This window comes from Hermetia illucens, chromosome 2, assembly GCF_905115235.1.
Source record: "Hermetia illucens chromosome 2, iHerIll2.2.curated.20191125, whole genome shotgun sequence".
NCBI classification, from domain to species: Eukaryota; Metazoa; Arthropoda; class Insecta; order Diptera; family Stratiomyidae; genus Hermetia; species Hermetia illucens.
Genome location: NC_051850.1, coordinates 160,498,618 through 160,512,984, shown reverse-complemented (window position 1 = coordinate 160,512,984; position 14,367 = coordinate 160,498,618). Strand labels below are relative to the sequence as shown.

At 42.5% G+C, this 14,367-nt stretch overlaps 1 protein-coding gene across 2 annotated transcripts; it reads left to right on the top strand.

Annotated features, from left to right (window-relative positions):
• The first annotated feature begins 473 nt into the window (after positions 1 to 473).
• On the top strand, positions 474 to 14,016 carry LOC119647896 (putative odorant receptor 92a). Of its 2 annotated transcripts, none has more exons than XM_038049202.1 (7): positions 474 to 784; positions 836 to 928; positions 1,005 to 1,110; positions 6,417 to 6,687; positions 13,247 to 13,448; positions 13,517 to 13,672; positions 13,730 to 14,016. In XM_038049202.1, exons 1-7 carry the CDS (start codon positions 485 to 487, stop codon positions 13,784 to 13,786), a joined length of 1,185 nt encoding a protein of 394 aa, XP_037905130.1. In that variant the 5' UTR covers positions 474 to 484; the 3' UTR covers positions 13,787 to 14,016. The 2 variants fall into 2 exon arrangements, with proteins under 2 accessions (XP_037905130.1, XP_037905129.1); XM_038049201.1 differs by having other exon boundaries at positions 987 to 1,110.
• The last annotated feature ends 351 nt before the right edge of the window (positions 14,017 to 14,367 follow it).

The window sequence follows — 14,367 nt, the reverse complement described above, 5'->3', positions numbered from 1 at the left end:
ACACGCTCCATGGTGCCATTTTGTTTTAAAGAAATCTAAAAAATGTTCGTATCATACATTAAAACATGCATTTTTAGCTGTAGAACAACTTATTTTATAACGTAAGAAAAATCACCCTTATTTTTTGCATGCAGGGTGATGTTACCCCTTAAAAATTATTTAGTAAAAAACAAATTAACATATCTGACGCTAACCATGTGTCTTCCATGAATAAATTACTAATCACAACGTGGCTAAACATGCCTGGAGGGTGAATAAATATTGCAGTGATTCCCACAGCATAGGTTGTTCATTGAGCTATATATTATTCAAAATGTTTGGAAACTACAACGACATAAGTGAAAGGTAGTAACGTCAGAAGCAATTGAATGAGATGAAATTTTTAAACCTTTAATCACCGTCTTTAGTAGAAGGCGAGGTTTCCTTCCCTAAACTTTCCTAAACGGTTTTAGTCGCTGATAATAGTCCTAAGCAGTAACATCAAATGAAATCCATCTCTGGAATTATTTTTCAACACTTTCCACCAGTGGGCAAGGATGGGGAAATTGGATCTATATCTCTGAACCTCTACTGCGGTCGCCTTCTTGGAATACCATTTTCTACAATCAGTTGGGGTCGTTTTGCAACATTGGCCTTCCGGTTTTATTCTCTGGCAATCCTGAGCACGATTTCAATCCTCTACACTTACTGTGAAGTGCTAGATATGATGGATGCGTACCAGGACATGGACGCCCTGACGCAAAATATTTCATTATCTTTCACACATATTGGCGGAGTCTTGAAGGTAACAATCATGACATTGATAATTCGTCATCAATCACGCTTTAATCTGAAGGGAATCAACGTCCTTTATCACCTTCCGGAGATCATGGAAATAGTAAATATTCTGAAGGACACTTTTCGCAAATATACAATTTCTGATAAGCAGGTAGGCCTTCAATTTCTACTCCTCAGTAATAAGGATTTATTGGTAAGCCGACCCTTAGAGATTCTGTTCTTTTCAGCGTAAAATATTGACATCCTCTGAAAAATTTAATACGTACATATTTTTGGGATACATGTCCGCTGTCTCTTTCACCGCATTTGCAGGGGCATTTGTTGTTATTGCGAGTAAGTCAGCTTTTATCAACCTTATAGACTATGTGTTGTGACTTGTGCGTTTTTCCAGTATTTTTGGGATTTTACCGGACCTTAAATTCACATAAAAATGTGGAAGCGGCTTGATACAAAAAAAAAATTAAAATTTCCACCCTTTTTTGAAACAATCTCACGAAGTTCACCAGACACCGTCCAACGTTTCTTCCGATTTCCCCGCTTCAACAATATTCCCCAAGCACCAATTCAAGCTGGATTGCTAATGCTACAGTTACAGACCTGACGAAAGGGGGTGGAAACGAGAGTTTCCTCTAGGGTTCGAAGTTTTCTAGAAGGCTCGGAGTAAAAATTTCAATAAAAGAGGGAATGAAGAGGGTACCCACATAATTTTCACTCCAGGCCCGTATAATTTTCAGCCCGGGCCCCGTTTTTCCATATAATTTTCAGCCTGAGCCCGGAGTTTCTCTTTACGAACCTGCAGAGTTAAATATAACAGCGATCAGTGCCAAATCCTGAGTAAATTTCCAAGCAGTGAGTTTGACCCATCGGTCTAGATAACTGATTCCATTAGAGAATTAAGAACGAAGCTGGTGGCCTTTATTTTGTCCGCACTAATTCAAAATTCTTATATCATTTACATTGTAGAAACGTCACTTGACTTTTTCGCTGGGGCGGGGATGCAATTATGCACAGAGTGTTGGTCTCTCGATTCGGTACGTCATGGGTCTACCAACTAAACACATCCCCACCGTCGGAGAACTAGCCTGAAATCGTTTATCAAATTACTTCAAATCAGGGAATTCGTTTCACCAACGGGAGGTGAGAGGAGGAAGGGAACTGTCAGTTCAAGGATGGAAAACACGGCTCCACCGGTCAGCACTCCTCAGAATCTTCTCGACAAAGTTGTCTGGAGAGAGATCCCCTGTAATTAAATAGAGCTGCTGAGGAAAATCCCATTCCACCTTCTCATGAAAAAGTGTGCTGGGCGTTGTCCACAACTCTATTGCGAAACAGACACTCCGAAAATCTTGCGTTTCCTTGTGCAGGTAAGAGTGAAAACTTGCCTACTTTAGAAATAGTCAGTTTCACCATGCTTCCGGTTCAACTACGTTCCTAAGTTGCCAATGAGTCGCGCAGTTCATCTGTCTCTAGTTTCATTTTGTCAAGAGAGTTGCCACTCATCTAGGGTGCGTTGTCGTTCTTCAGGAGTCAAATCCAAATTGGAATTAAACATCTACTCCTTATTGAACCTTCTTTACTCTCTCTGCTCCCTTTATGATTGTGTTGTCTTTCGTGTTTTAACCTCATAGCTCTGTTCTGTTTATTGTCTCTTCCGCATACTTCCCCTGTGCTTGATCCTCCCACCTGTATAGAGAATTGTTTCACACATTGTTTGAGTTTCTTACTGTTATTTTCTTTTCTTTTTTTCCTTCTTCGGCGATTTTAACCTTCCCATGCTGAAATCGGCTAATCAATGCTTTCTAGTCCCTTACAACAATCCCTCGCAGTCTCGTTGTTGCTCTAATTTAATACCTATGCCGACCTGGACTGCACTCTCGATCTTCACCTTCCTAACCCATCTTAGTGTTATCTCTATATATTTCTTTGTGTATCCCCGTATGACAAAATCGACGCTTATCTTCCAACCCTTAAATTTGACGTGGAGCTTTTTCCGTGTCGAATTCCATAAATCCAACTTCGACGCTATTCTATCAGTCAACTCGGATCGCATATTAGCTAGCTCAACGTGCGATCAAACTCTTAGTAGTTTTTGTAACATCTTTCATGATTTCCTCCCTGTTACGTCCCTTCTTCTCCTACTTGTCTGTGATCCAACTTATTTTACTACGGAGGCCCTTAACAGCATTCAACTGAAACGCCTTCTGCAGAAGAAGTTCCTGCTTCTCGAAAATGTCACTATCCTTGCTCAATTCAAGGTTGTGCATTTCCCTATGAAATCAGTGTCTATTTAAATATCAGTGGCCGTAAGTGAAACACGATTATGGTCAGGGCCCTAGCTTGCGGTGATTTTCAGTCGTTTTGGTCCCGCGTTCCCAATTCTCGTAGTCTCACACAAACTTCCCCACTTCCATCAATTTTGCTGGTTTCACTGCTAATTCCTCATAATAATCCTGTGGACTGACAAATTTCGGCGGTATTTTAGGTCGTCTCACGCGAATGCAGAAAGAGGATTTGATGTTGGAGCTACACAAATTTCGTGTTAAGGAATAGTTTTCGCGGCAAAGTGGAAAAAGTGTTCGATGAACAAGCGAAAATGAAAGCTCGAAAGTCAAAGAGGGTAATTGAGTGCAAGGACGAGGTTACAATACGGAAGAATTTCTGTGTGGTGTTATGGGAACAATTGAAGCTTAGCGGCAAGAAGACTATATACAAGAGATTCAACTCGCAGTGCATTGTTTGAGATTTTATAGTAGACAAAAATCACTGCGCATCTCCGACCGCAACAGTAATTGCGGGAGGAAAATTCCGTGCATAAGTTTTGGTGTTAGTGCTGTATATGTGAGTTTATGGTTTGCAACATGGAATGGGGGAACACACATAAGAAAACCATCTAAGCGCCAACGAGACACTGACACACCAGTACAATAACCTCATGGGTCTTGGCCAGTTAGCTGCCTCATCCCTATCGAAACGATACACAATGACATTCCGTGCTCCTTTGCCGCTGGATTTGCTCTTCTTGCTTAGCGGAATAGAAAAAAACGCGATTAAGAGGATGAAGAAGGCATATGGTGGTACATAAACCGCTATTATTAGTTTGCGGGTAGAATCTGAATTTGGAATCATTGCAGCAGGTAAGGTAAGAGTAGCTTCGGTCGTGTTCCGGCTTAGGGAGCTGCTTCAGGAACACTTCAAATCCTCGATTTTGGACACTTTACAGCAGCATGCACTAGACGATACGGCAGACCGAAAAGGTGTAAAAAGTATGAAAAAGAGGGTTATCTCTTTCAAGAATTACACTAAAGATCCATCTTGTATGTTGTGCACAGAGGAAGATGGAGTAAATTATCGGTACCTTGGAGGTGGTGACAGGTCTCTGGCATATAGGAGAAAGCTAAATTGTAAGACCAAATGATATAAATATAAATCACCTACAATCATTCCGATGCTGCTCTCGCAAACTATTCGCGAGTGAAATGTCTACTTCCAACCTTACCGAAATTACGGTGGGGCTGCGTGGTTGAAAGAGGAATCTATAAATGTGGCTATGTGGACATGCAGAAGGCAAGCCACGCAAGAAACAATAGCATTCCCGGAAGCTGGCTTTATAAGGGGAAAATCAACGATGTCCATATCTATAGCGCTTACGCCCCTCCTAGTGTAACAATAGCTCATTATGACTCAACACGTCGGTTTTGGAGTGGGAAAGCCGAGTGACAGTCACCAGGCGCCAAAATTTACTTAAAAACTTTGTGGATGTGGAAATTGTACTAGCCAACGTTGGATGTTTGGTCACCTTTCGAAGCAGAGGATTAGGTTTGATCATCGATCAGACTTGTCTCAGAACCTCATTGGCGATGGGGGATAATCTCACGGATGAGTGAACGTTAGATCCACATTGACTACCAAGTCCAGAACCCGGATAACTGGCTGTCTCACTAAAGCGTTCGAGGAGAGGCATTCCTGGCGGCTTTTGAAGAAGCACCTGACCCAAAAAAGAATGGTGACGGTAAAAGTGGGACATCAGTGCTGAACAGAGGTGTGCAACCGCACAATGCTGCGACTACGTTTCCACCATAGTAAGCTTTGCTTCTTCACTTACTGAAAGGCGTTGAATTAGCTGCTCCTCCAAGCGGCGTTCGACCACTCCGCAAATACGTCCGAAATCAATTCGATGGTCTCTTCGTTGAGACTGATGAGGGCGTGCTTGAACCGGGTGGCGTCCGATATGACGCCCGCCTGCGGAAATTACACTTCTAGTTGTCGAAACCACGCCGGCGGATTGCGCTACCAAAAGGGAAGCATCCTAATCGGCCTCTGCCAGCGGCGGTATCGCACCTTCTGCGGTCTTCCTATGCGCGACATATTCCGGTAGTTCAGGGGAGCGGAAAAAGAGAAGGGACGAATCACCCGGGCGGAAAACGGCCTTTTTTACGTTTTAATACAATTTTGCTATGGAAGCCCCAAAAACCACCTGGAGCACACTCTGCATATCACCCTGTCTATTTTTTAGACACTTTAGGGAATATATTGGAGAACATGTCTTGGGAGTTGTGGGCTGCTGGTAAATGCTGCGAGTTAGTGACGTTAGATGTCAGGAATGTCTTTAATACGGCCAACTGGGGTTAGACTAAGCACACCTTGGCTAAACTGGGTGTCTCTGTCTACTTAGCACAGATAATTGAGAGTTAATTCTCGGAGAAGCTTTTTCGGTTCAAGACGGATAATGATTCGAGTGAATATGAGTCCACTGATCCACTTGGTTGGAATATGATCAATTTGGTTTCCACCTTCCTCTTATCAAATGGCTGCCTCCCCGCCTGGCGGACAGAAGGCTTCGCGTTTTGTGTGGCTAGGGCTGCTATTCCGTAGTTTACCAAGAGTTTTGCTGCTGTTATACCATTTTTGACATCCATATATTTGGACGATGGCATCAGCTATAATTTCTCTTTTGTTTTTGTCTTTCAGATGAGGTCTATGGCCTACCTTCTACGGTGAGGAGACTTGAGTTCTCGGATGGCTGGCGAGGTCATCACTTTTCTTATGACAAAAGAGTGTCACACAAATTCCCATCTTTTCTCGTGGCGGTTTTTGCAACCTCTATCTCGAAGGCCCCTCTCCTTTTTGGTCGCCTGAACGATGAGCTTCCACGATGCTGCTCCCGCTCTCATTACTAGTCTCCTTCTCCATTTAGACGGTGGGCCTTTCAGCCTTTTTACCAAGTGGTCATCTTAACATCGTGTTTCTTGCAAAGGGTTTATAATGTAAATGGGTGTTATCCTGGACTGCCCAAGGCCGTTATTAAAACGCAACTGCTTCATGGAGCCTTCTTTTGCAGTGTGTTTTCCACAGTAATATTAAAACATATCGCGAATACCAACTTTTTTAAGTCTCGGTTAATTTTTGTTGTTTGTTGTTTGAGCGTTAGGGGACCGATCTTGTCCCTCGAGTTCGTAAAAGATTGCGTCATGAATGTTTGTATTTGTCTGTCTTTGTCCCGCTATTGTAAGCTCACTACTTGCACAACTTTAGTGGCGGTGATAACACAATGTAAGCACTATCTCAATTAAAAGTAGATGGAGAATTACGAAAAAAGAATTGTAGAGGAAATGAAAATTCATTTTGGGATTTTTTTTCAGATCCAAGTATTGCTGGAAGCTCCTTTCCTTACCGTTCAAAATTACCTAAGTACCTTCCTCTTTCTGTAAGAGTTTGCTACCATGCTACAAGTGCCTTGGTCATTGCTGTGCAAGTTGTTATTTTGGACTCGCTCAATATTAATTTCATTAATCAAATACGATGTCAACTAAGAGTTTTGAATCTCAATGTGGAAAACCTCAAAGATGGAAAAGTTTCGAATCCTAAACGACTTCTCAGCAGATGCGTTCAACATCATCAAATTATAATGGAGTAAGTAGAAACAATTTTTCTTGAAGGCGTTTAGATTTGTTGGTTTTTTTCCTTTCTAATGCATAGGTAAAAAAATGTATAGATCCAAATATCAAAGATATTCATGACATGGAATGACAAAGGTTGCCAAAAGAGGATATTGTAGTAGACTAAACTTACTAAATTGTTAGCATTATTGGACAAATATGAGAAGCAAGTATACAAAAGGGGTGTAGAGGCGGAGAAATTGAAGTTGGTGACACTGTTTTCTGAGACACAGGAGCGGAAAATGTTCGACAACTGGACAGTGAACGCACGATGAGGCGCGCTATACTCACAGCTGAAGGAACGGCTTATTAAATGCCTATCAGGGTTAACGTTTGGTGATGGCATGTCAACTCAACTGTTGCGATAGATGAAGCAGTTGGGTGACGACAAAGTCGGTGCCGAACTGCCTCAACATTAATGGTTGCAGATATTTTTAAACAGCACACGGGCGATCCCGACGGGTGCAGATTTGGGTTCTCTGGACGCGTTGGCCGCTATCAGCGATAAGATGCAACAAGTCCAAGTGCGACCCGTCTATAGCGAGATGATGCATCAGACGGTCTAACGGAAAAAGGAGTTGATCGGTCATCGCGACTCGCGACAAGGACCAGAACATGTTCATATCCCCGAAAGTTCGCCGAAAAGGCCACTAAATGTATCAGCACCTGTTTTTTTTCACCAAAGACTTGTTGGAGCTCTGGAGACGCCACTACTTAATAGATACAGGCGCTGAAGTCTCGGTTCTCCTCGCATCTCGGAATAGTCACTTAACACCACAATCCTTGAAACTCGCGCCAGCAAATTCCTCGTCGATCCGGCTATAGGCAGAAATAGATGTCAATCTTGCAATTCGATGAATGTTTTTTTGGTGCTTCATTATAGTGAATATTAGCACTCCAATCTTAAGCGCACTATGGAGTTCCAGCTGATCTCCGTAACAAATTCTTTATCGACCCCATAAACCCCCTTATGCCATCAGGAAGAATGTTAAACTGCACGTCCAATACTCCTTCTCTCGTTTTTAAGGACATTGCCAACCCACATATTTGCGAACTTCTTGAAAGATATCGCAATATCACCACCGAGCGTAATCTCTCTGAACAGGTTAGGCATGTTATTCTGCATCACATCAACATTATTGAGTCCTCAATCATTTCTAGGGTGCATCCATTGACAATTTGCAGACCTTCAGAGCTGTTAATCTTAGCTACTTCACATGGTTCCTCAGCCCAATGGTGATTGGAGACCATTTGGCGATTACAGACGTCAACTCTGCTCATCCACGATTTGCACGATGTGCACTCTATCGCAGGTTTAGGTGTATCACCAAAACCCTGTGTGTTTTCCGAAGTCAATATGCAATATGCACACCTTTTGGACTCTTCGTATTCGCCAGGATGGCTTTTCTACTGTGCAATGCGGTGCAAACCTTTTAGAGATTCAGCCAGTCTGTGCTAGGGAACCTTCGCTTTTCCCGTATAGTTGACTGATGTTCTGACCGCTACCTCCTCTGAGTCTCAAGGTTTAGAGCCTTAGGAGCGCATTTTTCAACATCCGGCCGGTCCAGTATTCTATGTTAAGAAATGCAAATTCTTCCTACTGCTTGATAACCCTCAATAGAACCTGATTTTACCTACAAATGGTCGTGCAAACGCTCATAGATTTCGTCGTTTATACGCTTCGGAATCGTCCACCCACATGTAGGGGACCAAAAATTCTTCGGAGGATCCTTCTCTTGAACGCGGCCAAGAGTTCGCAATTTTTCTTGCTAAAAATCCAAGTTTCCGAGGAATACATGAGGACTGTAAAGATCATAGTCTTGTAAAGTAAGAGCTCTGACCCTGTGGTGAGACGTTTCGAGCGGAACAGCATTTGTAAGCTGAAAAACGCTCTGTTGGCTGCCAACAAACGTGGACAGATTTCATCGGGTTAGCTGTTATCGATTGTGATTTTCGACCCTAGATAGAAGAAATTATCAACGGTCTCAAAGTTGTAGTCTCTAATCTTTATTCTTCCCATTTTGCGCCGACGTTGCCACCATGTACTTCGTCTTGCCTTCATTGATGTCCAGCCCAAAATCTCGGGCCGCCTGCTCGATCTGGATGAAAGTAGACTGTACATCTCGGGTTGCTCTTCCCATAATGTTAATATCGTCAACGCAGCCCAGTAGTTGGGTGGACTTGAAGAGGATGGTGCCTCTCGCATTTACCTCGGCCTCGTGAATCACTTTCCCCAGGGCCAGGTTGAAGAGGACGCATGATAGGGCATCCTCATCCCCCCCATTCCTTTGAAATGGTTACACCAATTGACGCGAAATTTGGTAGACAGGTGGGCAAATCCCCTTGCCTGCAGTGAGGAACATCTTTCTACGTCGAGCATAAGGGTGAGGGGTCTCCATGCATACAAAGAGAGGTGTAAACTTAGTTTCACCGAATATGGCCTTGCGGGCTATCAAATGAAAAGTCTCGATTAGTACTTTTCAGGAAGAGGAGACCCGAAATGGGTCAATTATTTTTAGAACCCGATCTTATAAGCTACTCAATTGAAAAATCAGAAAAGATATCATCATCATCATCATCATTCTTAACAAACTTACACCAGGTCAAAGTCGCCCCCTTTCACGTCAAATGACTGGTTTCTTGAATCGCTCTGAGTATGAGGGAAGCAGACTTATTGATCTATTGGGCGTGACAACTGTGTGATCTTTACCTTCGATCGGAATCATCGCTAGTTGTGATGGTTTTCAGAATTTCGGAAAGTAAGAAGTAAGGCACTATTAGATATTTGTGTCAGTTAAATGGTTGTAGATCATAGTAGTTTTTTGATTATTTTGCTCGTAATAACGTCGAAGCCTTTTTAGGATTAATATGGTCTTGCTGAAATCTTAATGCTTCAACAACTTTAAAATGAATCCGTTAGTGTGCATCCCTGAGAATCTGGAGTGCCAGACTCTTACCGACTAAAACCTCTACACTCTCCCCTTGGTATTGCTTTACCAGAGGAGCAGAGGCTCTGCATGGATTAGCTGCTAGTACTTTGCATGATGTTAATTACAGTACATTCTCTTCTATGACTCCCATCCGTTTCTGCTTTTTTTAGTCGCTGGTGTGTTTCACCATTGCAACTACCGTGTACCGGCTGTATTCGATTGGGGCAGGTACCTTACCATATTTTCCACTATTAAGCCCGCCATCCACGCACAGTCCGGCCTGTCAGTTACGCCTGACTAGCCTGCAATTGACCGCCGATTGTAAAGTGGATAGGAGGCTCTGGCCTGTCAGTTTGGATTCTTCAAGTGGTCGTGATCGAATGAAAAATGATTCGGTTTTTTTAGGTTAGGAGCGAGGATTTCTTGTTTGTTTAGCATGTGAACGAGAATTTCATGGGCAGTGAACATTTTAGACAAATGCCCACAAATAAAGATGTCTCAAATTCTCGTCTCAAGACCTTCCGCTTCCAGAATTGGACTGATGATGTAGCGGCTTGCCGGTACGTGGATGGTAAATTCAGTTCAACTGCTGGGCAGGTGCATTGCGGGCTCTTCTGGCGTAACCGACAGGCCGAACTGTACGTGGATGGCGAGCTTTAAACGGGTATTTAGGTCAGCTTCCGGTTTCTACTTGAGCTTTCAAATTTTGGGCAGGCGAAGATAACGTGTTTTGCATATTTTTCATCACACGTAGGACAATTGGGCGATTTATTCAAACGAAACCTGTAGAGGTACTTACTGCACCTAACGCGTCTGGTTAAGGGTCAAATCGTAAATAGGATAAGTTTGTCCGTCCAAAGCTATTCTACGTCATGTTGTTTCCCACGGTTAAACAAGCAAGATGCTTAGCCTCGCTTCCTGCTTCTCGTACAAGTCGTTTGTTTCATCGGTTGAAATATACACTGGGATCGTCCCCACAATTACGCATCCTTCCTTATATGATGTTGTCTGATAGACACGGTATGTGCGGAGGGCACTTAGTCGATATGCAGCTTGAAGCTGTCTGCGATTTTCTACGCTGTTTCTCGCTGATGCCTGAACAGGTGACACGTGGAAAGAAAGAACAGAACTTATGACTGTCCATAAAAGTAGTTGTAGAGTCTGTTTCGGGCCGCTCACATGTGGAAGTATCCTTGCTAATGCCACTGCTCTCTTCCCACTAAACTTTAAATGGGGTTTAAAGCTCAGCTTCAAGCCAAAGTTACTCCCAGGTAAGTATTTCAGCGAAGAGAGGGTGTACGGTGTGAGTGCCGTCGCAAATCTGAATGGTTTTCTGTTTCTGCCACTTTGTCAAAAGTACCAGCTCAGTTTTGTGTTCAGCAAGGTTCAACCCGAAATAGTTAAGCCAAGACTCGACCATTCCGATAGCCTTGCTGACGTCATCTGTGAATTTGACGGTTTGCTTAGGTACTGGTAGTCGTAAAACGCCATCGCACACCCTGCGGAACACCTACCATTATATTGTACGTCTTAGTCCCTTCCTGTGAATATTTAATAAGTAGTTTGGAGTTTGTACCGCGATGGTCGCTTCAATAATACGGTTCGAACGTATTCTTGATGCCGATAGTCACCAGTGTGCAGTATTTGCCTTTGTCAAAAGTTCTCCTGGCTAGCTTACTAACCACTTTGGTGGGATCATTTGCAGGTCGAGGTTTTCATACTTTGCCTTCTGACTTTCAGGCATACCGTTTAGCTATTTCAGCGTTCCACCGGTAGGCACGGTTGTGCTTCTGAAAGGGGGCGTGTCTTGGCTTGGAAGTATCACATGCTCGATACATCTGTTGAGTTAACTGCGACGTCTTATATACAGCCGTTCCAGTAAACTCGTTATTCTGCCGCAACACTTCCAGAAATGTATCCTCATCAAGTGATCTTGATAGCCAACCTGTTTCTGGTCTCTTCAATTCAGTCACTTACCAAAGTAACCAGAAACATGGTCACGACGGAACCTAGTTCTCCAACGTAGTTCTCCTCAACGTGTTTGCCTTTCCGACGGTGATGTTTAGGCAGGAAAACATCTCGGGTAGAACTCTTTCTCTTTCATTTGATTCTTGGCTTTCTCACCCTACTGAATAGGCGTTGATGTAACCAACAATGGGTTTCGCGTTCTGCTCTCTGGAGCCTCTCACTAGTTCGTCTAGTATTACAATACTCTACTATTGTCATACTTGTCATAACCGTTCTAAAAATAGAGGGCATAGATTTTGACCCTCACAAAGTAGTGTTCATCATACTTCATTCCTTGCTACAATGCACGGTTACCGCAGGCCCACACCGTAGCCTTTCACTTACGTCCGTTTTTTAGTCGCCTTGATGGAGATTCTTGTATTATGCGCAAACAATAGCAGCAGTAGGCTGGACATCTGGTGCTATCCGTTGTATGGTTGAAATCGCGATCTATGACATAGAAGACAGTGAGGGCTTTTCGAGCAGTCCTTCGCCAAATAATTTCTCCCTCCGCTTCTTCGGCACAGTTTGGATCTATCGGTGGTGCTAGTTCAATCCTTCGCCATATGTTCGAACCCGAGGCATTAGGAACACTTTTTAGGGCAATTGGCTCGCCTGCACACGACCTATCCCATGTAGACTTTAACCGCTGACAATGTTTTCGTAGCTAATATCATAGATATGAATAGTTAGAGCCGCTGTCTACGTGTCGCTGTACGCGTCTTGGATTGTTCGAACAGCAACCCTCCTATTTCTGTTTGCTTAATTCGCGTAACATTACCACTAAGCTCCTTCTCCGTAGGATCCGCCTTGATCCTGCGGTGAATATCAACATAGGACACACCCACTTTTGCTGTTAGTACAAGCGCTTCTTGGCGATTTCGTTTCCGAATTATTCTTTTGGTTCCATATCGTTTATTTCTTGATTTAACCAAGGTCGAACTTTAGCTCGTATCTCTTACGCTGCCAGCTCATTTTACTCCAACACTGACACAGTGCTTTGGTGGGAGATCCTGTTTTGTACCTGTATTTCTTGTCTTGATTGAAGCACGTCTTCCAAAGGCGAGTTTTGACCAGATCCCTATTGTTAGGGAAAGTAGTTGGGGACGTTTGAGTTGCCATCTTTGGCTTCGTGCCCTTCGGTAGTGTTATGCAACTTTTTCCAAGTTCCTCAGGGGTTTTCTTATGAGAAGTGCATATTATTTCTTGAGCTTCGATCAGTTGTTTAATTGGCAAACCTCTCCTGGTAAACTCTTCAATTTCAGTTGAATTCGCGCTGGTATTGGTTACGTTTTCGCATATAGGCCTGGCTGTTTCTTGTTTTCTCGCGTCGGTATATAAAGCCCTACTCTATCTGTCAAAATTTATGGATATTAAGGACATTTTTTGTATTTTTAGTTTAATTCAAAGCTCTTCGTCTCTAAAGATCATTCTTCGAGTATATACGAAAACTTCGACCTCTTAAGATGCATCTAATCTAGAATTATCACTACTAGGGATGCACCTATTCTACGTTTAGCTTGGTTAACTAGCTTTTACGTGATATCTTACATTGTCATCCAAATTTAACCGCATCATTCATTTTGACTTCTCTAGTTTAAGGAACCGCATCGAGCGCATCTTCAGCTACCAATTATTGATTCAGTTCTTCACTTCATTATTGATCTTTGCGTTAACCGGATTTCAAGCCACAACGGCCAGACTCTCCGATGGGATGATCATCTTATACATGTACTTAGGGTGCATCTTCTCGGAGTTGTTTATTTATTGCTTCTTCGCCAATCAGGTTATGGATCAGGTAAGTTACTATTCGAAAAAAGTGTAAAAGCAACCTATAATCCAAAAAGTTCATCCTGCTCTTTTCAGAATCAGTTGCTGGCCATAACAGGATACGACTCCGCTTGGTATACTTTTGGCACAAAGTATACAAAAGATTTGATATTCTTCTTGCTGAGGGCGCAAAAGCCAGTAACTTTCAGCGTAGGAGGCTTCTTTGATTTATCCTTAAATACATTCACGGGGGTAGTTCTGATTTTATTAGCAATAGCTACAGGAATAAAGGATTCTGCTTCATTTCAGATTCTCGGGAAATCGTACTCCTTCATTGCATTGTTGAGACAAGTTTATTCTGAGTAACATTTCACAATTCAATCAACTTTTAATATTGCAAGGAATGACTTTTTTTTAATAGCAAATGCTTTTTATTGTAGTTTTATTTCCACCATTGAACGGATTCAATTTTACCACTCACTTATTGTAATTTTGTTGTAATAAAAGAGCTTAACATTATTGCTGTTATAGCGATTACATTATTGTTGCACTTAGTATAGTCAAATAAATAAAACTTTATACAAAAGTTGCATAAAAGTCGCAATTTATCAAATGCTTTTCATGTGGAAATTCAAATCGTAAAATGGAGGTTATAACGAATTCGTTTTGGAAGTCAATTAAAATCTATGAATACTTACTGGATTAAGAGGCTTAGCCTTAATGTGTGGTTTGTAACTTTTTGGTTGGCCTGTGTTTCAAGGAAATGAAAAGATTGTTTTTTGATTAGGGACAACTCTATTATATTTTTTTTTTGTTGAGGATGCTGTGAGTCCTGAGTCAGCACCCACTTGGTGACGAACCGGACCACTTGGGAAGCAACTTACTTCCTCTTTTGTAGTCCACGGACTCCTCTTTTTTGGGTTAAACACCCAAGTTATCAAAAAACA